At 42.9% G+C, this 23359-nt stretch overlaps 1 protein-coding gene and 1 long non-coding RNA gene across 3 annotated transcripts in view; one reads left to right on the top strand and one right to left on the bottom strand.

Moving 5' to 3' along the window:
- The window catches only part of PON2 (paraoxonase 2), a 26230-nt gene extending 6939 nt beyond the window's left edge, over positions 1-19291 (bottom strand). The window contains exons 1-4 of one of the 2 annotated variants that reach the window (XM_028525776.2): positions 19163-19291; positions 10346-10416; positions 4486-4541; positions 8-170 (exon numbers count right to left, since the gene is read on the bottom strand). In XM_028525776.2, the coding sequence (XP_028381577.1) occupies positions 8-170; positions 4486-4541; positions 10346-10416; positions 19163-19236 (364 nt within the window). In that variant the 5' untranslated portion in view covers positions 19237-19291. Of the gene's footprint in view, positions 1-7; positions 171-4485; positions 4542-10345; positions 10417-11965; positions 11985-19162 lie in introns of those variants that run through there. The other variant, XM_036010593.1, reaches the window with a different exon arrangement.
- LOC118497068 lies at positions 19283-23359 on the top strand. Its single transcript, XR_004899619.1, has 2 exons — positions 19283-19657; positions 22907-23359. It is a non-coding gene; the product is annotated as an uncharacterized LOC118497068 (long non-coding RNA).

Raw genomic sequence — 23359 nt, 5'->3', positions numbered from 1 at the left:
CTCTTACCATCTATGAAAGTGCTGATCCCATGCGGGTTAAATGATGCCAAATTAAAGCCACGGCTAATTCTTAATTCCAATGCCCTTGGCTTTTCATCTTTGAGATCCATCATTAGTATTCCTCCAGGCTTATCCGGTGCAAAACTGTGAAGTCCTGGACATTTTAGACCCTTTTCAAAACAGGGGAAAGGTTAAATATAAAGGCTTCAGTATTTTTATGGACTAAAGTGGGAACTATAAATAAATAATAAATAGAGACTTTGGTTAAAGGCATTGGAATAAAGCTACAAACACAAAAAATGCAGAGAGGAAACAATAGGGAAAATAATAATTAGGAGCTGAAAAGCTGAAAGGTGGACAATAACTGATTTTTCTGAGTTGAGGCAAAAGACTAGGGGTTTAGTCTCTTCAGAGAGTAACCAGAAGGTTAGTGAGCAGGGAGATACCAGCTAGAGTTGAGGGTGAGGATATGTGAAAGTTGATACACTGACTGTGGACCCTCAAGCCCACAGCCTGCGCCTTGCTTCTGCAAAGCCAGAAGCCTTGGTGAGTGGAGTCAGTCAAGACTGCCCCCATGGGACGCCTCACATTCCATGTCCACTGCATTAGCAAATCCCGTTGACTCTGCCTTGAAAATACATCCCTTCATAAGGATGTGAACACCCTTCACCCCTGCCTCCGTGACTGCCCTGGTCCAAAGCGCCACCGTGACTACTCAACGGCCTCCTGACTGGCCCTGGTGCTTCTGCCCCTGACTCCCTGCACAAATCTAGTCTCACATCAACATCTGTTCCGTCAGATGATGGTACACCTGTGATCAAAACTCCCATCTCACTCAAGATTAAAAGTGAAAATTCCTACAATAGCCTAAAGGCCCTATAAGATGTGCCCTGGTTGCCCTGCTTCACACTACCCCACCACGGACACTCCACCTCTGTGCCCTCACCTCCTGTTAACCTCGTCCTCACTCATGCTGCCTTGGCCATATTGCTTCACTGATGTTCTTCAAGCAAACCAAGCACATTCTCACCGCAGGGCCTTTAAACACACTGTTCCCTTTGCCTGGGAATGCTCCCCTCCCCGGACCAGAGATCCAGGCCTTCTTCCCTCAACTTTCTCTTCTTTTTCTTTCTTTAAGATTTTATTTATTTTTAGAGAGAAGGGGAAGGAGGGGAAAAGAGAGGGAGAGGAACATGATGTGTGAGAGAAACAGCAATTGGTTGCCTCTCTCACATCCCCAACTGGGGACCTAGTCTGCAACCCAGGCATGTGCCCTGTCTGGAAATGGAACCAGCAACCTTTCGGTCCGCAGGCTGGAGCTCCATGCACTGAGTCTCACCAGCCAGGGCCCCTCGACTCCTTTATCTGTGCCAGATGTCACTTACTGCCATTTGACAGATAAACCTATAGAAATGGCAGCCTGGTTCCACACTCACCACGGCTGTCACTCTATACTGCCTCACTTACTTTACATGTTGTTAAAGTGAGGCCACTATCTGCCTTTGTTCCCTCCCCACTGGAACGTAAGTCAGGACTCTGTCTCATCTGTTTACTGCTAGAACCGAGGACCCGGGTTAGTGGATGGCACATGGTCTGTCCTTTTTTCACTGATTCCAAATGCCACCTTTACTGTGTACTAGATTCCTGTTTACATATTGGTCTGTTGAAGGGCTCATGCTTATTCGTATGCTACATATTAATTATCACAGCTTTATTTATAAGATATGGCAAAATACATATATGGCAAGTCCCCATATCCCACATTACTAATTTATCTTTACACTATAGTCCTATATATTTCTGCTCATTTATTTTCCTGTATAAATTCTGGAAATTTAGCTGTTGTTGTGAATAAAATGTTGTTATTATTATTATCATTATTACAACTACATTTTCTATTTGACTGTTCCTAGTGCATAGGAAAGCCTGAGTTCCTGGAGCTTCTAATCGGGATTGAGTTAGAATTTTACTCAATGACTTTTTTGGCACCTGCTGAAATCATCAAGGTCCCTTCTCTTTTAAATCTTTTCAGTCATACTTTAAAAGAGTATCAAAAGAAGTCTCACTTTATGCACAAAATTGGACACAAGAGAAATTCTCTCCAATTAAAAAAAAAAACACGTATCGAGGCTGGCAGGGCCAGCGAGCAGAACAGAGCTGGAGTCATGCTTCTGCCACCCAGCAGCGCTGCTTCAGCGGGCCATAACCTCTGCTCTACCGATATCCCACGGAGAACAGCCTGGCTTCCACGCACGCACGGGAAGCTCTGCCAGGGACGGTGATAACTGTTCGTGGTTATTTTAATTCTCTCTATCATTTAAATCTGTTTTTCCTCCTTTTTAAAATCTTACTTTTACTGACAGTAGAATACACACAAAATTTACCACCTTCGCCATTTTTAAGCATATAGCTCAGTAGTGTTAAATACATCCTTGCTGCCATCTAAATCTTCTTCATAATCTACTCTGTGTCACCTAAGTCCTTATTAAGTGTGATGTTGGTTTTGAGGTGACCCTCAAACCCGTAACTATGGGACAGGGCAGGCTGGGTGGGCTAAAATGCTTAGAAGGAGAATAAACAACTGACATGATATATGAGTTATTAATTTAGAAAGGACCATATTCTGGGAAATACTAGAAACAGTGCTGAGTACATTAAAGGAATAAGGGGGCTTGTTTCTAGATTTGAAAAAAAGAAAAGAAAGTCATATAACCAAGGAAGGATACAGAAAAAATAAAACCCAGGAAATACTGTTAACCCAGTTGTGAGACCACTGTGACTATAAGCCCCTCAGCTAAAATGGCTATAGATTTAGCCCTTGCTGGTGTGGCTCAGTTGTTTAGAGCACCATCCCATAAACTGAAAGGTCGCAGGTCTGACTCCCAGCCAGGGCACACTCCCAGGCTGTGGGTTTGATCCCCCATCAGGGCACTTACGAGAAGGCAAAGAGAGCAGCCGGCTGACGTTCGATCGATGTTTCTCACATCCATGTTCTTCTTCCCCCTCTCTTGGCCCCTCCCCCTCGCTCTCTTGCAAAAGCACCCTCCTCATCCTCCTTGGGTGAAGATAAAAGAGGAAAGGGAAGGGAAGAAATGGCTATAGATTTATGTGCTTAGAAACCTCAGTCCTCCAAATTCAGATATATTCCTATGGGGAGAAAAATCTTGAAATAGTGTGCCCTGGATTACACAAATCTCTGAGAGCCCCTCCTTGTCAAAAAGTAAAAATTGCAAAAGCAACTGCCTTCTACTTTACTCAGGATGTTTGCATCTCCAGTTGTGAATAATTTTGACTTGTAGCCCTAGTGTTTCTTCCTTGGCCTGTCGGTATATGTGTGAGCTTGTGTCCCTGAACAAACCCACAGTCCTACTAGAAATGTCATTTTACTCATCCTGTGGAGGTTATTAAATAAAGCTTTGTTTACAACTGTATTTTAAAAATTTAATATAAACATTGGTGTTTCTGCCAAAGCCCACAGCATTTCCTTTTTCCCTCCGCGCTAACAATCAACTGCGCACCGGCTTCCCTGTAAGAACCATCGGGAGCCCGAAGAGTAGTCTAACCTCATTCTCATCTGAGCCGAGTCCTCTCACCTCTCTCATAAGTCTGACAACTATTTTATTAGTGTTGTGACTCTCTTCTGAAGCATCTCTGACTTTCTCACATCCCTCCTGAACCTCAGAGCCTGAAAACAGCAGATGCCAAGAGGAAAAGGAATAGTTATAGGCTGCCTCCAAAGTTGGGGACTTCTCCCTCTAGAAAAACCAAGACCACGAAGATGCCAAGGACCCTTGCTTTGGGCCCAGCCCAGAAAGAATGACAGTCTGAACATCCTCATTGGCCCACGGAGACAGCTTCCCAATGACAGTGCATACTGACGTAGGCCAGCATCACACGGGCCAAACAACTGCAAAGTCATACTCACATGTGCTCTGCAAAGCCTATTATTTTTCTGCTTGCAAGAATTAAGGCACAGTAAAGGGTATAAATAAGCACTGTCTATGACTTTCTACTTATGGTCGGCTGTACAAGGAGAAAGGAAAGAAAGAAAAACATTGGCCCTCTCTGGGAAAGTTGGTCTTTTGTTTGAAAATAAATAAATAACAGCAAGAGTATGAGCTCAAAGTTGAACACTGAATGGAAAGAAAGGTAGACGCTGTATTTCAAACAGTATAATGTCCCACTGAATTTTCACAATAATGCCCAAAATACCCTTCTTAATAAAAACTTTTAAAACACAGATTGCACTGGAACATTTTAGTCCCGTGCCGTGGGGACATAAGGGGCAAAACTCCAACTGACAGAGACTTTCTCATCTCTGCATTTAGATAAGTTTGAGGAAATTTTCCAAGATCCTGTTTGACCTTTTTTTTAAGAACATATTTTTAAAAGTGAGGAATTTTAAAAATAAGTCACTGCTCCGCAGGCCTCATCAGACTCCCCTGGCCCTCCTCCCCTGAGACTGGGAAGACCGAAGGTACTCACCACACTGAGGAAAGCCAGACCATTGGGGAGAATGTCAATATCTTCGGCGCCAGCTTCTGCAAGTTCAGGAAACAGATAAATGTCATGTTCAAATTCTGTTATTTGTTTAACGGAGCATAACTAGGACTTTGCTTACTTTATCAGTGCCTGAACCTTTAGGGATGGTTCTGATTTTTTTACAAGGAACTAACACTCCTCAATGAACGTCGTCAGTCTAAATCCCTTTCGGCAGTGAACTTCTGACTTTAAATGTTACATATTTTATGTTTACTCAAATCAAAGTCAAGTAATCACCACATTTCCAGGGCTAATACAGAAAAAGTTGACATCTGTATACCCTTATGATAAACATCCAGATGTCTGTACAAAAGTAATTGACATCAGGGGAATATTACTTTCAAAATGAAGGGCTCCTAGTCATTTAACCATGCAAATAGCCTTGTCCCTTTCTCTGCTCATTCAATCTGAAGCAAACGTAGACATTTCTCTCATTAGCAGAGAGAAGACACCTGGGATTACATATTCGCTCTTTAAAAAACAATGCCTGCTTGTTCTCAAGAGCAAAGAAAGCTTTCTGTTTAATCTTTAAATTTAGGCTTTAAATTGCAGGGGAAAAAGCTAGCAAAGGAAAATTAATGAAAAATACCATGCACCTAAGCCAATTGAAGCTTCTAACGCATGTCTCTGAGGCAGACTACAATTACTATTGATTGTTTATTGATTGTTGGCAGTACACTCCAGACACCACAGCAAATAATTAGACATAAGACCTTCCCAGTGGTCTCACTGTGTAAATTGCGCAGACAGATAATAGATCCAACACCAGAAAAGAACAAAAATGGCAGAGATTAAGCCAAATCATGACACATTCTTTGAATCTACAAAATCAAATCTTCCCCTTTCCATAAGATTTCTCTAAGATTATATTTCCAGGTTCTCAAAAACAAACAAACAAACAGCAACTTTATCTGGTCATTTTTGGTTTTGATTCATGAGTTTGCATTTGGCTGGTTGTCTCCAGTGTTGCTGGCTCTAACACAGTAAGGTAAAAGAAAATTAAAATGCCAACAACTTCTTTGTAAAGATGATCCATATGCCTGTTCCTTGGAAAGGAGGTATGTATCAGCTTAATCATGATATAGTGAAAGAAATTTTAACCTGGGGTCTGTGGAACCCTAAGGAGCCAAAATGGGTTTCAAAGAGTTTATGGCTCTTTTGAAATTCTGTGCAGTGTAAAATGTCTCCTGTATGTGCAGATGAAATTTTTTTGTGAAAAGGTTCCTGGGGTTTCCAAAAGGCTCTGTGATACCCCCGAAAAGGTTCTGAAACACTTGGCTCTGGTCGCATGGCGGTTCCCCACTGGTAACGAGCAGGGGCCAGGGAACTCCCCAGTGCACACACACAGAACTGGAGTCCACGTTTTGCTTCCTGGACCCAGTTCATTGAGTAGGAGCTCAACTCAAATTGGTTTCAGAAAAATTATTTAAGGCCATTTCATTTCCATGTGTATGTGCTTACACACAGACAAAAAAAGACACAATTGTTTTTAAATGTTTCTTTGGATGGTAGGATTATGAGTACTTTTCATTGTCTTTATATTTTTTCTTTGTTTAAAATTTCCTTCAAATGATAGTATTGTTTAATCAAGAAAGAACAATGTTTTTAAAAGATATTTTCATTTCAACTACACTGTAACTTCTTTATGTTTAATTCCATGGCCTAATTCCAAAGGGCGAAAAAGGCACCTGCAGCTTTCTTTAGGATACTTTCCAGATTTACAACCCTTTCTTTTTTCCTACAGCCGCTCCTTAGGCTTTTATCATCTTTTATCTCCAACTTGGTGTAATTACTGCAAGGAAGTCAAATGCTGCAGACGTTTTTTTCCCTCCAATAATAATAATAAAAAAGGAGGAGTACTAGTAGCATTAATAGCTACTCACATATTATTTACCAAGCATCAGGCTCCTTAAGTAAAGATGCACATTATTTCATACGTCTCATAGCCCTAAGCAGCAATATCATGATCTCTTAATATATTTAGAATAGAGAATACGGAGGCTTTGAAAGGTTAAGCGAATTATTCAAGATCATAGACTGGAAAGCTGGGACTCAGATCCTTTTGTTCTGACTTAAAAGCACACAGGAAAAAAATACATCCTAGTATTTAGTGACTTTTCTGTCAGAACCATCCCCTGGTTCCTCTCCACAGACACTTCACTTGGTAAGTTCAACTACAGTCAATTCCATGAGTTGGCTTTCCCCCCAAAATGCTTGCGTCCATACCTCTCACCAAGATCGTCACCAATTCATATCCTGTTCTTTCAAACCTCTTTCAAACCCCCTTTTCTCCAGACAGTCTTCTAGCTCAGCACATCTGATTTTGACCCCTCCTGATTCTATTCACAGCCACCTCTCTGCACCAGAGACGGCCAACTGCTCCCCAGTATCCGTGATCCCCTTCCTGCTTTTCAGCTACCAGCCCACGGCTTCAACACGCCCAGCCCTCTCCTGCTGGTAGATGTGCCCTTTGTCTAAATTTCAGTTCATGGGATGTGACAGTAATACAAGATGTATGCAACTGCTAGGCAAAATAAAGTAGAACTAACATATGTGTAAATTTTCTTTTTACCCCTTCCTGCTGGGAAACGGCAACTAACCGGAGTTCTCATCTTTGACCAAGATGGAGGCCACGTGTAGAAGAGAGCTGTGTCGCTTCGTCAGCCTTTGTCCCTGAGTGGCCACCTCAGGCGCGGTCACCTAGTCGGCCTAGGCCATTTGCCCATCTTGGGACTACCATGGTAAACACATTTCTCTGTTCTGTAAGTTACTTACTGTAACTTTACAACAGCAAAGCAGCCCTTGTCATACCCAGCAGAGTATCCAAGATGTAATGTGGCCTCTTTCCCCCACTTTTTCAGTACACTAGTCAGCTGCCTGTATAGTCATTCTGGGAGAGTGATATTAGAAAGAGAATTTGCAAAAGTTACTGAGCCTTAGGTCCTCATCTGTTATAAAAAGAAAAAAAAATACTTCTATCTCATAAGTAGTGGGTTTTTGTTGTTTTTCTACTCATAGGCTGACTATAAGGTACTTAATGACAAGAGCTACACATTTTAATGCCTTTAAAAAAAAAACCTCCCAAGCAACAATAGTTGTAAAGGTCTTCATTGCCAAGTACATAAAATCTTTAATTCACTTCACTGAGATAATACATTCAAAGTTTTATTTTAGTCTAGGACTCTGAATGCCAGTGTTTTGAAAAACACTTAGAAAATGTTTTAAACTTTCAAGCTTCACACAGAGTCCACTAGTTCTTATCATTATAATTTTTTTTTATTTAGAAACTGGTATTTTGCCAAATCCTAGGTGTGCAAAATCTTAGTTTCTGTCTGTAAGACACACTGGCAAGGAATAAAAAAATGGAATAGGGAACTCCCTTTCTGTCCCACAGAAGGTACACATCCTGTATGTGTGGTAGGTGATTATTATTTGTTAAAACAGAAGGACATGATATGATATGGATAAAGCACCAGTCATGGTAAAGGCAGCATTGCTGTGTGTGTGTGTGTGTGTGTGTGTGTGTGTGCTGAAGAGGAAGGGGTAGGGTCTCACCTCTTGGAGGGATTACTTGGCCTCAATTACATGGCTACTACTGTTTCCAATCTGGAAAGTAAACATGAGAACCTCTCTATCCTCGCTGCATACCATGAGAAGTTGCTTTTCCCTATATAGGAAAGTATGGCCAGCACACTGTGATTTCTTGTAATCAAAGACTGCTGAATAAGCAACTGTTGTTAAAAACATATAACCACAAGCTATTATTAACCATTACGCATCACCCACATAGCATGCAACACATGTTTGTATAGTGTGTGTTAACCACAGAACAAAACCAAAAGAAAGGAAAAAACCCCACAATTCTAATTGGATCTAAAAATGTATCCCAAATGTGCTTCTAATCACTCATCGTCTGCGCTCTGTTGCCTTCTGAAGTGTCTCGGAGGCATTAAGCACTTCACAAGAGGGGCCACAGGTGACCTATTCCCTCATTCTCTCCAATTCCAGACAGCAGCTCACACACATCACAACATAAAGGTCACAAACAGAGACAGATGCTTGTTCTGAATACAAATGTTGTTGGGCTGGTTTTTCTCTGAGGGGCCCTCCATCCCAGTGAGTTATAACAGCAATACATTTGGCAGTGTGTCCCATACTGTGTCCGGCTGTGCCCTGTTGTCTATTCTGAGACTTGAATTCACAGAAGCTGAGCTTCACAAGACAAGGGCTGCTTAATAATTCGGTGATTATTAACTCAGTAGCAAATATAACCTTAAAGATGACTGACCCAGCCTCCCAGCATCCCTTCCAGATGCCATCTGGCTTTTGCTTAGTGACCAGTTCTGAGGGGGCCCTTCGTGATGTTAGCCAGAAGGCAGGATGCATGGCTGAGTTCCTTGGGATTCCACATAACCTTAGTTCTAGAATTGTCTGTATAATTCAGCACAGATCTGGTCCATCTGGTATTTGATACTGAGTTTATAACTTCCTGCTAAATGTTTGGGCAGCTGAGACAAAGAGAAGCCCCAGAAAGGAGTCAGGAAGTCTAAGTGGAGAGAGAGAGGGCTGGGAAGAGTAGAAAAGCGGCCACAGAGGAAAGGAGACAGAGCACCTTGGAAACAGATGTGTAAAGGAGAAACAAAAAACTCTGAAGTGCAAAAGGCTCTTCTGGATGCTGACAGAGTTCATGAAAGTGAAACATCCTTGTGTGGGATCCAGAAAGGCCACGCCACTTCTGCTTCTGCTGATCACCACACGTTTGTGTTTGCTAAGAGCACTGCGAGCCATGTCTGGAGAGGGCCTGGTTGTAAATATGAGCCATGGAGTTTCTGAGTGTTGCCAACTCAAGGGCAACACAGTGATAACTGTTGAAACTGTAAACATATCTGCTAAATGAACAACAGCCCCACTACTAAGGATTTATCCTGCAGGCAAATAAATGTAAGAGCTACACATACAATCACGTTCACTGATTTGTTTGCAGCTGCAAAAACTGTAACCACCCAAATGTGCGTTCAGAAGGGAAATGGTTAAATAAATCATGATACATATATGTACCAGAAAGAATGAGGCAAATCCCCATGTGCTGATGTGGAAAGCTGTTCACACTTCATTCAGAATAAAGCACATCGCAGAATGTAAGCTTATACTAAGATGCCAGTGGTGAAGAAAATGGATACATATGTGCTTCCCAGATGTTATGTTTTTTTACAAATTAGAAGCAACACCCTCCACAAACAAAAGGACTGCAACCCACTTTATTGCAGTTGTCCCTTCATTGTAATGGTCTGGAACCAAGCCAGCAACATCTCTGAAGTATGCCTATATCTGTTTGCATTCGCAGTGGGAATATCAGGAAGAATAAGAAACCTTTGTAGAGGTAAAGGGCTATTTCTGTGGGGAATAGAGATTTTGTTGAGAGATTTTTATTTTCTATATATAACTTGTTCTCCTTCTGTCTTACCTCTAGTAGCTGACTGCTAAGCTAATGGAACACAGATCTCGGACACCACAAATGACAAAGAATACAGAGTTTACCAAAAATGTTCCTAAAAGTCAGTAAGCAAGCAGAAATGCAAAGAGTAAACATAGGATTATAAAAATAATTAATAAATTGCAGTCAGAGTAAAGAAGAAATACAGGGAGCATGAGATTGAAAGAGGTTGGCTGAAGACGTTCTATTGATCTAATGTGATCTTTCCTCTGATAAATAGTAATCATGTGTCAAAATGCTGTTAAAGAGTTTTTGAGTGTTGATGGCCAACCAATGTGAGGTGGATAACAAGCAATTTCTCATGCTTACCGATGCCTTTAATCAGGTGGCAGTTTGGAAGGTCTACAGATTCTACTGCACTGGAAGCTTTAAGTCGATTCCTGTTCAAAAAAAAAATCATGTTTATGTATTTCCTGCTTTGTTGCAGAAAGGGTTTAAGAGGCTTACAGCCATACAGAAAACATAGCATTAATCTAAAGCAGAGCAAAGAGAAAGTAGAAAGACAAGGGGAGGAACGTAAAACGGCACCAAAAATGAAGTTGAAATAGCAATGTCTATATCCTAGAGTTCTAAAGGCGAATGTGGGTTGTAAAAGAAAGTCAGTTTCTCAACTAATAAAACTTCTAATGCCAGTTTCTATGCAACTATAAACCTGGCCCCCGGTCACCTGTCTCACAGCTCTGGTGCTGTGGGAAGAGCCCTAGCTGTATAACCAGGAGCCCTGTCTTCCCTCTGAGGACCCGAGAGCCAAGAAATGCTCAGACCCTCTGCAAAATGACACCGTGATTGAGGGGAGGGCAAGAGAAAACGGCACTGTTCGGAGCCTGGCACACAGAAGACACCCACAAAGACTTACTAACACAGGGGAGAAGGCCCCATTCCCAAGACAATACACACTGGGGTGAGGAGTTTGGAGAGTACCTCTTACTTTGGCAAAACTACTTGCTGTTGCTTCAGCAAAACTAACGGGCAGAAATAATGAGAAAATGTGAAGCGTACACAAGGTATCTTCTCTCTTTCTGCCCACCCGGGAGTAGAAGGCCACAAAGCAGTTTGGGCAAACACATCTGGGGTCTACTGTTTTGAAGGTCATGTCCTAGATGCTTCCCCCTTCTCTCACTGTCTCACCTTCTCTATCTGTTCTCTACAGTCATAAATAACAACAACAGTACAGGGAGTTTGCGTTTTTCAAGGTGGCTCACACATCCCCATGATGAAGAGACCAGAGGACAACTTGCCACTTGTCTCTCTCCTAGTCATCTCCTTGGCAGCTTCTGACTTCTAGACAGTGAATATGGGGAAGGCTACTGGTTTCCCAACGAAAGCAAACAAAAAAACCTAGGCCTAGATAACCCAGAATCACAAACAGCTGATGAGCAATTACTATATACAGAGGTAGGCAAAAGTAGGTTTACAGTTGTTCATATGGAAAGATACACAGGTTTTGATGATTACAATAGCTTTATTAACTCAGAGTGTCACAACGCAACTGTAAATCACTTCTGCCCATCCCTGTATTTTGACACTTCTAATAGAAGTGCTAGTATGTATTTGGAATCACAGAACTCAAATAGTGTTAAGTTTCTTGAAACAATATAGCAATAAAGCAACATAAAAAAAATGAAGGCCTTGGCTGGTGAAGTTCAGTGGATTGAGTGCGGGCCGGCAAACCAAAGGGTCACCAGTTTGATTCCCAGGCAGGGCATACGCCAGGGTTGTGGGTCAGGTCCCCAGTAGGGGGTGTGCCAGCGGCAACCACACATTGATGCTTCTCTCCCTCTCGTTCTACTTCCCTTCCCCTCTCTCTAAAAATAAATAAATAAAATCTTTAAAAAATAAGTGAAATAAAAATATAAAATTTATAGATACACTAAAAGCAAAAAGTAACAACTAAAATTTAAAAATAAAGCAAAAAATACATTAACTCACATTCATGAATTGTAGGAGGGATTTGAAAAGGAAAACAAGTATACTTAGCCTAACGTTGTAGCTGTGGTAGTGATACTAGTGATGAGGACACTGGTGTTGATCATTATGGGCGGTAAAAGGAAATCAATAATAAAAGTAGCTAAAATATACTGACTCTGCCATCATTGTGATTTACCTGAATTCATTAAATTTTTTTAAAGTATATATTATTGATACAGCTGCCCCAATTTTTCCCTTTGCCCCCCTCCGCTCACTACCCCCCCCCTTAAAGTAGGGACCAATACTTCCACTGATTCAGAGGTGAGGCAACTCTCCTGAGGTTCAGCACCCCGCTGGGAGGCACCGCTTAGAGGCTGTGCCCGAATCTGCTCTTGTATTTTTCTCGGAAAGGAGCAAAGGAAGCCAAGCTGTGTATCTCCCTTACCAGTCAGACTGCCTGACCATCGATAAGTCAGTCAGCCTCTACAGGCCTCAGGCTTTACGTGTGAAATAAAGGTGAGACTAGATGACCTCCAAGGTTCTGGTGACATCGTACGAGTCCAGGTGTAGCTGTGTCAGCAGGCCACAGCTGCAGTTTTAATCAAGTTTCTGTATCGCCCATTTGAGTGTCAATTTTATACAACTTACTATTATGCCCATTGGACTGTACAAAAACCGGGATAATGACAATTACCACCTACCTTTTTCAAAGATAGACTAGATGGATAAAATAAAATCCAGATGTGTCGGAACAATTTAATATGGGGCATTTTTCAGAGTCAACTTAGTGTGCATGAACGACTGACGACTCCACTTTGCAATGGGGCGATCTTCATCAGCTCGTCCAGCTGTGCGGCATCAGCGCTTCCCGTGCAGACTGCCTGCTGCTAAAGCTGAAGAGGTGCGCAGGGCCATGCACAGCCTCTAGTTCACCAAATCAGGTGTCCTTGTCTTCAGAATAAAAGAAAGAGAGGGTTTCTCTTCCATCCTTTGGGATCCATCGAGAGTTTCAAATTCCTTTGGTAGAGAACTGCTAGGGTTTTGTGTGGCAGAGCGACCAGCTCCCTGCTCCTCGGGGACCGACCTTTGCATCCAGAGCAGCGGCCCTACCAGCTGATACACCCAAAGTCGGTCTCAACCCCTTCCTCCTCGAACCTTCCCACTGCAGAGGTGGGCAAGGGAAACGGTGGCCTTTCCGGCCTCCTTTGTATTTCAGGATAACCACATGACCCAGGCTTTTAGGAAAGAGTTTTTGTTCTGGAAAGGAAAGGCAGACACAAGAAGAGGGGTGGTGGGCGTCACTCCTCCTCCCTTCACAATCTGACCGCACATGCAGTGTGTGGGACTACCGCCACCATCCAGAGCCCTTCACAGAAGTGTCGGGTCCTGAAGCTGTTAGTAAAGGATCTAAGGACAAAAATGTAAGAATCTAGAACTAGTGATTCGATGGACAAGCTCTAAAATGACTCACCGAGTTTTATCATGTGAGAAAAATAAGCCTGTATTGTGTAAGCTACCACTAATTTGATGTATGTTCTTGCAGCTGCAATGCTCCGAACTGATCACAGATTTCAGCAGTTTGGGAGACATACAAGAGACAGTGAGATGAATTTCTTTGGACTAGTAAATCAATAAGCCTAAATGCATTTATGCTAAAAAAAAATGGTACAAGCACTGTTAAGTGGTATCTTTGCTAAAGACTGTTGCTCCCAACACTTTTCTGTCCATAGCATGCTCATGAATGGACTAGGTCAGACAGCTTGGCCATCTCCACTCCGCGGTCACGCATGCATTGCTAGCCAATCACAGCACTCCTCCCCACACCCCAGGGCTGGCCGCAGACACAGTGTTGCAAGCCACCACTACCAGTCTATAAAAATGGACATTGAAGATGAAAGCTGTTTGCTGTCTCTGTTCTAGGTTCCTTTTGTTTTTCTCACGTTCCCTTTCTTCTTCATTAAAATTTGGTTATTTTCCTTTGAGTTACAAGTATATGACAGGTGTGATACGGGAAAGAACACACACTGCCTTCTTTCAGCTGAGCCAGCCATCCCTCTCCAGACGACGGCCACTGAAACCATGCACCTCAGGGTTCTTAATTTGGGGTCCAGTGACCTTTAAGGAGTCCACGGGTAAATTGCAAGGTCTGTGACCTTGGGTGGAGAAAAATACATCTTTACTTAAACCTCTAACTGAAACTAAGTGTTTCCTTTGATGATGGAGCAGGTAACAAGCTAAAGAATTTTCTACTAGAGGTACCCACAACTCTGTCACTGACAGAAATTACAGGCATTGCTACATCACATGTCAGACATGGTCGACATCTCAAAACCACTTATACTCATCACTACTTCAAAATATCTGCTGTTAGATATTCAATGACCTCTACATCTATTTAAGGCTTTAATAAAGAAGTCCATGTTATTTATCGTAAATTTAACATTACGATAAATGATATCATATTTTAACGTTATCGTATTTTACATTACATACATACGATATCGTATTTTAACATTAAATTAAAAAATACTTTGGCCATGGTATTTAAGTACCAGAGAGTATTTCAGTTTGTTTTGCACTTCTATGTATTTTATTCTATGCATTTACAAAGAGGGTGCCGAGGAGCCACAGCTTCCCCACACTGCCAAAGGGACCCATGGATACAACGGCCAGAACCCCTGCTGGCACATCATTGTTATTACGGGTAATTTCACTGAACACTTACTATGTGTCTGACATTGTTTTAGCACATTCCAAGAATGAGCTCATTTATTTATCACATCCCCACTATGGAGCAGGTAGAATAATTATTCCCATCCTACAGATTAGGACACTGAGACACACAAAGGTGAAATAAAAAGCTAAGGTCTCAGGTAAGCAGTGGAGCTAGGAAATGAATTCAGGCTACCTGTCCACAGAGCATGAACCAACAGTCATCACCATGAAATTGACGCAGATTTCTTTCACTCAGGAAACAGTATTGTCCATCCGGAGTGGAATGAGACAGGGGTGGTCAGTCACGCTCACACCCCACTGGGCAGTAGCAGTAAGACTGTGTGACCGATGTGCCCCAAGTGAACTAGGATGTGGTCTTGCTGCCAGGCACTCCTTCTGTATCTCACAACCTCTGAAGTTACCAGCCACTGATGGGGCTTTAAGTACAGACAAATAAGGACAAACTGGGGCTTTATCTCTTATGTACAAACCTGTAAAACCCTTTGGAATTTACTCCTTGGGCCCCTGTAATGCTTGCACTTAGTAACTAAGAATTTGTGCGTAAGCCCACAAGGCTGGGATAAAACTGTAACAATGGCAGGAGAGCTCGGAGGCTGTGGGGACCTGGGGTACTGGGTATCTGGAATGAGAAGACCTGGCTCAGGGTACAGGTTCAGCACTAATTACTTATTAAACTAACTGGTTAACCTCTCACAGCCTCCAATTTTACATAGATAATACTGAAAGGAAGACATATATGAAGGCTGAATAAAGTCAGAAATGTAAAAGGGCTTGCTTTCCAAATGTCACTAAATGTGCACTTTGGTTTAATATAAAGAAATTCTGACACTTCTGACACAGTGACGAGCACACTGTAGTCACATAACAAATGATGAGGATGGTGGTTTGAGAAACAAGCTGATCCTTCAGAAAGATTCAAAAGCAGACCGGAGAGCTTCTTGGGGGAGCTGTCATAAAAGTGTCAGGCAAGATGCAGAATGTTCAGACGTTTGTTTGGGGGGTTCCTGCCCACACAGAGGTCTCTGATGCACTCAAGTCTCATGATTCATTCCAACCTGCCTACTCTGCAACAGAAAGCAGCTGGCCTCGGGACATTTGTGTATTTCCATTTTCCCTTTTATTGCTCAACCAGGGAGGAGTGGAAAAGTCGGGTATATTGTACCAGCCTCCCCTGAGAACCTTAGCCAGTTACAGTTCAGAGAATAAGAGACAACTTTGATGCCATTTATCCACATGGGACATATTTATGCTAAAAATTTATTCATTGTTTATCTGAAATTCAAGTTCAAATTTAAGTGGGCACCCTGGGGGAGAGAAATGATTTGAGTGCCAAAGTACCGACTAAAAACACTGAGTAATGAAACAGCAGGTACCAGATTACAGCAAACAAACAAACAAAACCCCTGTGTTTTTGAAGAGCCTTTCCTTGGGGTGGGGGGGGGGCGGGGGGGGGGAATAGACTCTAGTCTATGGCCATACAACCCTGAACATGCCCTATCTCTTCAAAATCACTCTAAGGGTCTGAAAGGAGAAATGGTACGCATTTGAGCACTCCACCAAACTCTATAAATAGCAGGTACTTGACAGTCTACAATCATAAAGTCACCCAGTTACAAGATACAAGAGGCTCAGTTAAATTTGTATATCAGATAAATAATGATATTTTAGTATAATTATGTACCAAGTATTGCATGGGATATGCTTATTCTAAAAATTAATTTGTTTTTTTATCTGAATCTCAAATTTAAGTGGGCATTCTTCATTTTTATTTGCAAAATCTTGCCACCCATCACTCATCCCAACATTCTCATATCAGCTGACTTAGGGCTTCATCTATTCAATGAAGTTACCACCCTATAAAGTTACTATCGATAAAGTTTATTACAGTCAAATCTTTATAAAGAAAAAAGTGCATTAAATTGTAAATTATCTGTCAGGTACATTCTATGTACATAAGCTTTATTTACTTTTTCTTAGGTTTTCAACAATGAGATTTATCATTTAAAGGGACTTACATTTAAAAACTCAAGATCAGATTACACAATGGAATACTACGCAGGAGAAAGAAAAAAAGTCTCCTACCTTTTTCAGCAGCATGGATAAGCCAGTCAGCAAAGGACAAATATATATGACCTCACTTACAACTGGAATCCAATGACCAAAATAAACTAATGAGAAAAAAACAGAACCAGAGACATGGAAACATGGAACAGACTGACAGCTGTAGGAGGGGAGGAAGGAGGAGGAGAACAGTGGAAGGAAAGGGAAGGGACTAGTCAAAGAACATGTATGAGTGACCTGTGGACGTGGACAACGGAGAGAGGACTGACTGCGGGCGAGAAGGGTGGGCTGGGTGGAGGGGAGCAAAAGGGGGAAGACTGGGACAACTGTAATAGAATAAACAATAAAAAAACAAGAAGAAAAAAATCAAAGTTCTCACCTACTGTGAATATTTACGAGCTGTGTGGATGTGATAAAAAACTAAACTATTTAACACTTCTGTTAAATCATTGAGAAAATAATTGTGGCATACAATGAACAAATAGTTGTAAAATATCTGAAAACTATAAACTCTATATAAACTAAAAAATGTATTACAAGTTAAAAAAACACAACAGCAAGATTCGTAAGAAGAAAAACATGGTTAATTGAGAAAGCTCCAATTTGCAGCAAGTAACTAACTGGTGGGTCGAAGTTTAGAGACAACTTAATGAGCTTGTGAATTCTGGTGGTCTTGCCTTTGAAACTGAGGCCTGACTGGGGCCAGGCAGACCACACAAAATCATCCAACTCAAGAATGTTCTGCAGAGGACAGGCATTTACATAACTTGAAAATGAACGCCAACACGTTCATTTCCTACCCATAAGCAAGCCTCTTCCAACTCTACCACCAATTCCCCCCAACGCACACACATCCCTTCAGCTGCAGATGAAGCTATGGCTACCGCAGAGTAGAGCTGAAAACTCAGGTATCTATCATCTGTGACTTCCCCCATTTCTGAGGTTGGAGAGTCTGGGCCCCTGTTATTCCCTCCCAAGGACTACGATACCTTAACTGGTTTCCCCATATGCTCTTTCTTCCAATACTTCTTAGCCTTAACTGCACATTGGAAGGACCAGACCCACTGACTCAGAATCTGTGGGGGCGCAGCCCAGACATCAGTCCTGCAGGAGAACCAGACTGCAGCCCGGACAGAACTACTGCTCTACTGCAACTCATCCACCAACTTCATCTCCACCCAGCACAACTGTGCTGTATGTGGTTTAACAGGATCCTGTTTAGAACAAAACACACAACAAACATCAATAGTTCCCCTTTGCCTATCACAGCAGACCACAATTTTGTAACATATGCAACCATCACAAATCTATCCTCCCCTCCCCCCACTATTCACATACCTTCCCTTTATGCCCCCCTCAAAATGTTCTATTGCCAGTCTCCACACCACTGCAACCTAAATCCCCTAGTTCGAGCTGCACTCTGCACCTGGGATGGCCTTCTCCATTCCAGTGTGTTTCATCCGACCTTCAAGGCCAACGTCCAATGTGTCTTCCCACCGAACTCCACCTTTAGGGGGTGTAATCTTTCCTCCTTAAGCCTGTAGAGGTGCTTGTACCTGTCCTGGGCATCCTAATTTACACATACATATTTTTTTTCTCCTCCTTTGTAATACGGTAAACTTCTTAAGGGTGAGGACTGCAGCATACATAGGAGGTGCTCAATACTTTTGGAATTCTTCTGCATGAAGCTTTATAAAATTTGAGTAGGTAATTTAGGAACGATGATGTTTTACCCATCCGTGTTTTTTAATTATCACTAAAATGTGAGATAGACTAGGCTTGTGCTGTCTGGCATTCTGGCTTCAGGGTTCCAAGGTGAAGAGATAAACAAGGAAGTGATGTAAGACCGGTAGCTGAATATCGCCAATTATATTTGATCCAGCGCGCCAAGATTAGAAAGCTTTTCAAACATGCAGGGGAGAAGTGGAGAGCAACTTTATTAGACGGAGGCTAGCCTGGGCAACAACGAGAAGCAGCACCAATGACCTGAAATAAACCTTTATAATTAAAGTTTCAATGCATGAGGAATCGTTTTGTTTTCAAGCCGAAGCCCTTAGGTTTGCCTTCGAGTACTTGCAAAGCACTTGTTTGTCCATCTCAGTAGGAAAGAACTTTGTAAGCGGCAAAGGGTTGCAAAGTTTCTAAAAAGTCTCGAGATTTAGCCCAAAGTGTGCCCAGTTTTGCTGGAAGCAGGGGGTGGAGTCAGGGGTCCAGCCAGCGGGGGAACAGAGAGTGATCAAGAGTTCCCCACCGGCCACGTCCCCGGCGCGGAGAAGCCCTCCGCGGCCTCCGCCCTCTCCGCAGCCCGCGGGGGGCCCCGGAGTCCGGGACCCACGGGCCGGGGAGGCTCTGGGGAGCGCGTCCCAGAGCCGGGCGGCCGGGCCTCGCGGCCCGCCGGCCACTCGAGAAGGCCCCACCTACCTGAGCGCCAGGAGCCTCTCGCCCAGCAGCGCCAGCGCTATCCCCAGCAAGCTGAGACCCACCAGCCGCCCCATGTCACGGGAAGCGGAGCCGCTCGCTCCGGCCGGCGCGGGAGCTCTGTGGGCGGTGCCCGCGTCCGGCTGGGGCCGCGCCCCGCCCCGTCCCCGGCCTAAGCGAGCTCCTCCCTCCGCCCGGCGCCGGCCTCGGTCACCGCAAACCTACTTTCCCAGAGGACACCTTCCCTGGGACCAGGGAGTGTCCTCTCGTGCCCCAGTTTAAGCAAAGGTCGTGAAAGTCTGAATTCCTTCACCCCCGTTCCCAAACAAACCCCCACCAAGAAACTTAGGCAGCCTGCATACCTTTCTCATTCCCCTAGTCTTCAAAGACAGTCCTTACTTCATTTTCCACTAAAATCTTCTAAAGTGTTAACGATTCTTTAGTACAAAAAAGGACACTGAGTTATCTTGTAAATACTTCATGTTGGAATCATGAAAGGTAAGAGACATCCTATTTCTAGTAATGCTTAGAGATCTAGAGATCTAAGAACTTGGACACTTCTTTTTTATCTAAACTCAATTGATGGAAATAAGGGTAGTGCTTTCTTCTTATCTTTCTTTTATCCTCCCTCCCTCCCTCCTTTCCTTCCTTCCTTCCTTCCTGCCTTCCAGCCTTCCTTTCTCTTTCTTAGACAGTTATGATGAGTATGCCTGAAATAAGCGTCTCATGTTTGCCAGTGTTTAACTGCCACCTTACAGTATGCAGGCAGAAAGTGTCAAAATTTTTAACAAATATCAGTTTTAATCAGTTTTATAAACAAATGATAAATAAAAGCACAGGCCAGTTTCTCCCCTGCCCTGCACCTGCCCAGGGAGGTGGGGAGGTGGGAGGGGGGGGGGGAAGACCCTCTGCTTCCCTTGTCTGTATCTCTGACTCAGTCCCAGGGGATATTAGGTCGTATGGATGGTAGACACAGAGCTCAACAGCTGTCCTTTGAAAGCCCAGGACACCTAGTTTCTTTGTGCCACAGGCCCCTCTGGCACTAGTGAACCTACAGACGCCTCATCAGAATGATATTTATAAGTGCATACAATAAAACACAGGATTGCAAAGGAGAACAATTACATTCAAATACAAGTATCAAAATATTTGTTTAAAAGTGTGTGCTATAGGAATATAGTCATGTAATGTGTGCTACATTATTACCACAGTAAGTAAGAGGCAGCACCATTCTTTCAGAGGTGAGCATAATTGTTATTTCAAGATACCTGCAACACTGCAATGAGATGATGAAAATAACTATTCCCATGAGTAACAAAGTCACAGGTACTACTATGCCTCTGAGGCAAACCTACTTTCTACTGTTGTTGAGTTCAATTGAGGGACATGCTAAATTCCATTTGAAATCAGGATTTTCTCTTTCCCTTGGTTATAAAACACCGAAATTCTATCCATGGACTACTTTGGTTAAGAATTGTGCCGTAGTAACCTTATCACCGTCGGTAGTGGTATGGTCTCCCATCTAATGGCATTTTTGGTGTCAATCTTTGGAGAAGAGAAGAGCCTCACATATGAAATCAGAATTTAGAATGAAGACCTAAGAGAGAGAGAGCATGGGACTCTTACCAAGGCTTCTGGTTTAGTTCTGAGAATCTTGTTCTAAGGACTCTGGACAGTGACGAGGCACAAAACTGTGGAGTCTAGGTCGGAAGCCAGGCTTCAGTGCCTTCCCATGCTGGCACAATGAGTAAGCCATACATTGTAACTAAGGTTGCCTTGTTGTGTGCTATCTACTCTCCATGTCTATTTCCCTCTTGCTATTCCCAGGGCAGTGGTGGTTGCTGTTGTGGTTACATTCTTAATAATTCAGCCTGTTTTCAGCTGACATTAAAAGGCTGAAGGTGTGTGAATCTTTTAGGATGTACTCAGGGTAGAATAGCAGAATACTGCTTTATGCAGACCCTGCTTTCTTCCCTTCCCCATGGCAAACATCACTAAGTGATTCGAACAGTGTTCCTCACCAAGCCTGGACTTGTCTTCACAATCATTTCAAACAACAACAAAAGGGAAATAATCCCTGAAGAAGCCACTGACAAGTCTCAATTCAGGAAGAAGCCTCGTCTCCATCTCGGTGCTAGGCCACCCATGAGAACAATGCTTTGGCGTTTATGTCAGAGCCATCTGTGGTAAAGAACAAAGACTTTCAAGTTCAGCAAAATCTACCCCACCTCAATCTCAGAGAATCTTGAAGTCACCTCAGTTTAATTTTATTTACATCACCAGTGAGTTCCCTCAAACTAGATCTCCTAATGCCCTCATTACTCAGTGTGAACAGTGCTGTAGGTCCTTTCTCTTCCTCTTCCGAGTGTTGCTGTGGAAACAACTTCTGCAGAAGCAGCCCCGTCCTTACCCCCATCCCCATGCTAGGGCTTGGAATCACCATTTCTCACAGGCAGATGGGGAAGAGAGAGGTTTTCTGATCTGGAAATCAGAAGCCTTTCTTTTCCATTGTAAGAAGTTGGAGGAGACTGGTTATTAATTTGTATAGTATATACCAGTTGCTGGACTTTATAGCATAGCTTAGCCATCTTCTGGTTTATAGGCTACACCAAGAACATGACCCTGGGTTTATGTCATTGCGTGGGAAAACAGCTTCTGACTCTAAAAGAGTCAGGTTACCCAATACAAAACGAACTTGTTCTGGAATGTGTTTGTAAGCTGGCAATGCCTTGCACTTGGTATGAAACTGTGTTTCTCATGTAATGACACATAACTCATTTACAATTAGGCATTTAATGGCTCTTCAGCTAAACTGCAGAAATAATAACACCCTTTTGTCAGTGCTTCTCAAACGATGTGTAGTGAAGGACAGGTTTTTCTTTGATTTGCAAAGTACAATGAACATAAATTACCAGGAAATGCAGTAAATGAAGTAAAAATAAATCAGACATGCAAACCACAAACCCACATCTTTTATTACTTGACTCAACAGACATAAAATTACTTTGTCAATTTTCTAGAATAGTTTCTAAATGCCTAATTTCAAACGTTCTTACTTATCTCACCATGGGCCAGAAAAAGAGCGTTCACTGGTAGGAAGGGGTCCTCGGAGCACACTGCCAGGGGACCGCCTTCTGCGGCTGTGCTTTTAACTTTCAAAGTTCTCTGCACGTGTGACCACGTGCAGCGTTCCTGGTAACTTGTGAAATAAGTGACTCGTGATTAGTGCCACTTTGCGTGCCCTGTGACGGGGACTTGGTCCCTCCAGACCCCTTTCATTTCCTTCCTCTCCTTGCCTCTGCTTTAAGAGGGGGACAAATCTTTGAACACAAAAATACCTTCAAGAGATGTTCTAAAAGGTAGTTATTATCAGTAAAAGGAAGATTTGCTTTGCAGATGTTTCACTCTAGGGCTTCTCTGAAGGTAAAGGAGGGGTCCTCGCTCACCAAGCCGTTTTTGAGAATTCCAATATGTTAGAAAGTGAAGACATGCAATAACAGGACAATCTGTGTATATACATTTTTAATATCTATAGTGAACAAATTAACATCCTTCCGTTATTTGTTTGAACAATGGGAACTTGCTGTTTGCAGAGGGCAAAAACACACACAAATGTAAAATACAATGTAATTTGCTGGTTACAAAATAATGCAATTTATAAAAAAATATTTTTTTCTGGTTAACTGTAGGAGTGGTCTAGTAATGGAACTCAAGTTTAAAATGAAAGAATTTTTGCCCTGTCCCCAGCTTCCTCTTAAGGTGCTTGGTCATCCTGACGAAGCTCAGACCACCTCGGGGTGAGGCCCTCACGTCATCCAGTGACTAGCACCTCTCCAGGCAGCCTTCGCCTCGGTCTCGGAGCTCAGAGCTCGCCTGCAACTACTCCGCCAGACGGAGGGTAAGATCCGGCTGTCATTAAAGCAGCTGGTTGAATGTGGAACCCTTCTGGCGAGGGTTGTTCGCAAAGGCCCTGACCAGTGTCAACATCCGGAACCTCATCTGCAATGGGGGGGCTGGTGGACCTGCCCCAGCAGGAGGTCCGCCCCTCCCCCACTGCTGCCCCAGCGGAGAAGGAAGAATCTGAGGAGTCCCAGGACAACGTGGGCTTGGGGCTTTTAGACTAAACCTCTTTTGTAACACATTCAATGAGAAGCTGAACTCTGAAAACAACACAAACAAGTAAAATACATGCATTTTTTT

The sequence above is a fragment of the Phyllostomus discolor genome, chromosome 10, assembly GCF_004126475.2.
Source record: "Phyllostomus discolor isolate MPI-MPIP mPhyDis1 chromosome 10, mPhyDis1.pri.v3, whole genome shotgun sequence".
Lineage (NCBI taxonomy): Eukaryota > Metazoa > Chordata > Mammalia > Chiroptera > Phyllostomidae > Phyllostomus > Phyllostomus discolor.
The sequence above is the reverse complement of the archived record's forward strand: the minus strand, read 5'-3'. Positions and strand labels throughout refer to the sequence as shown.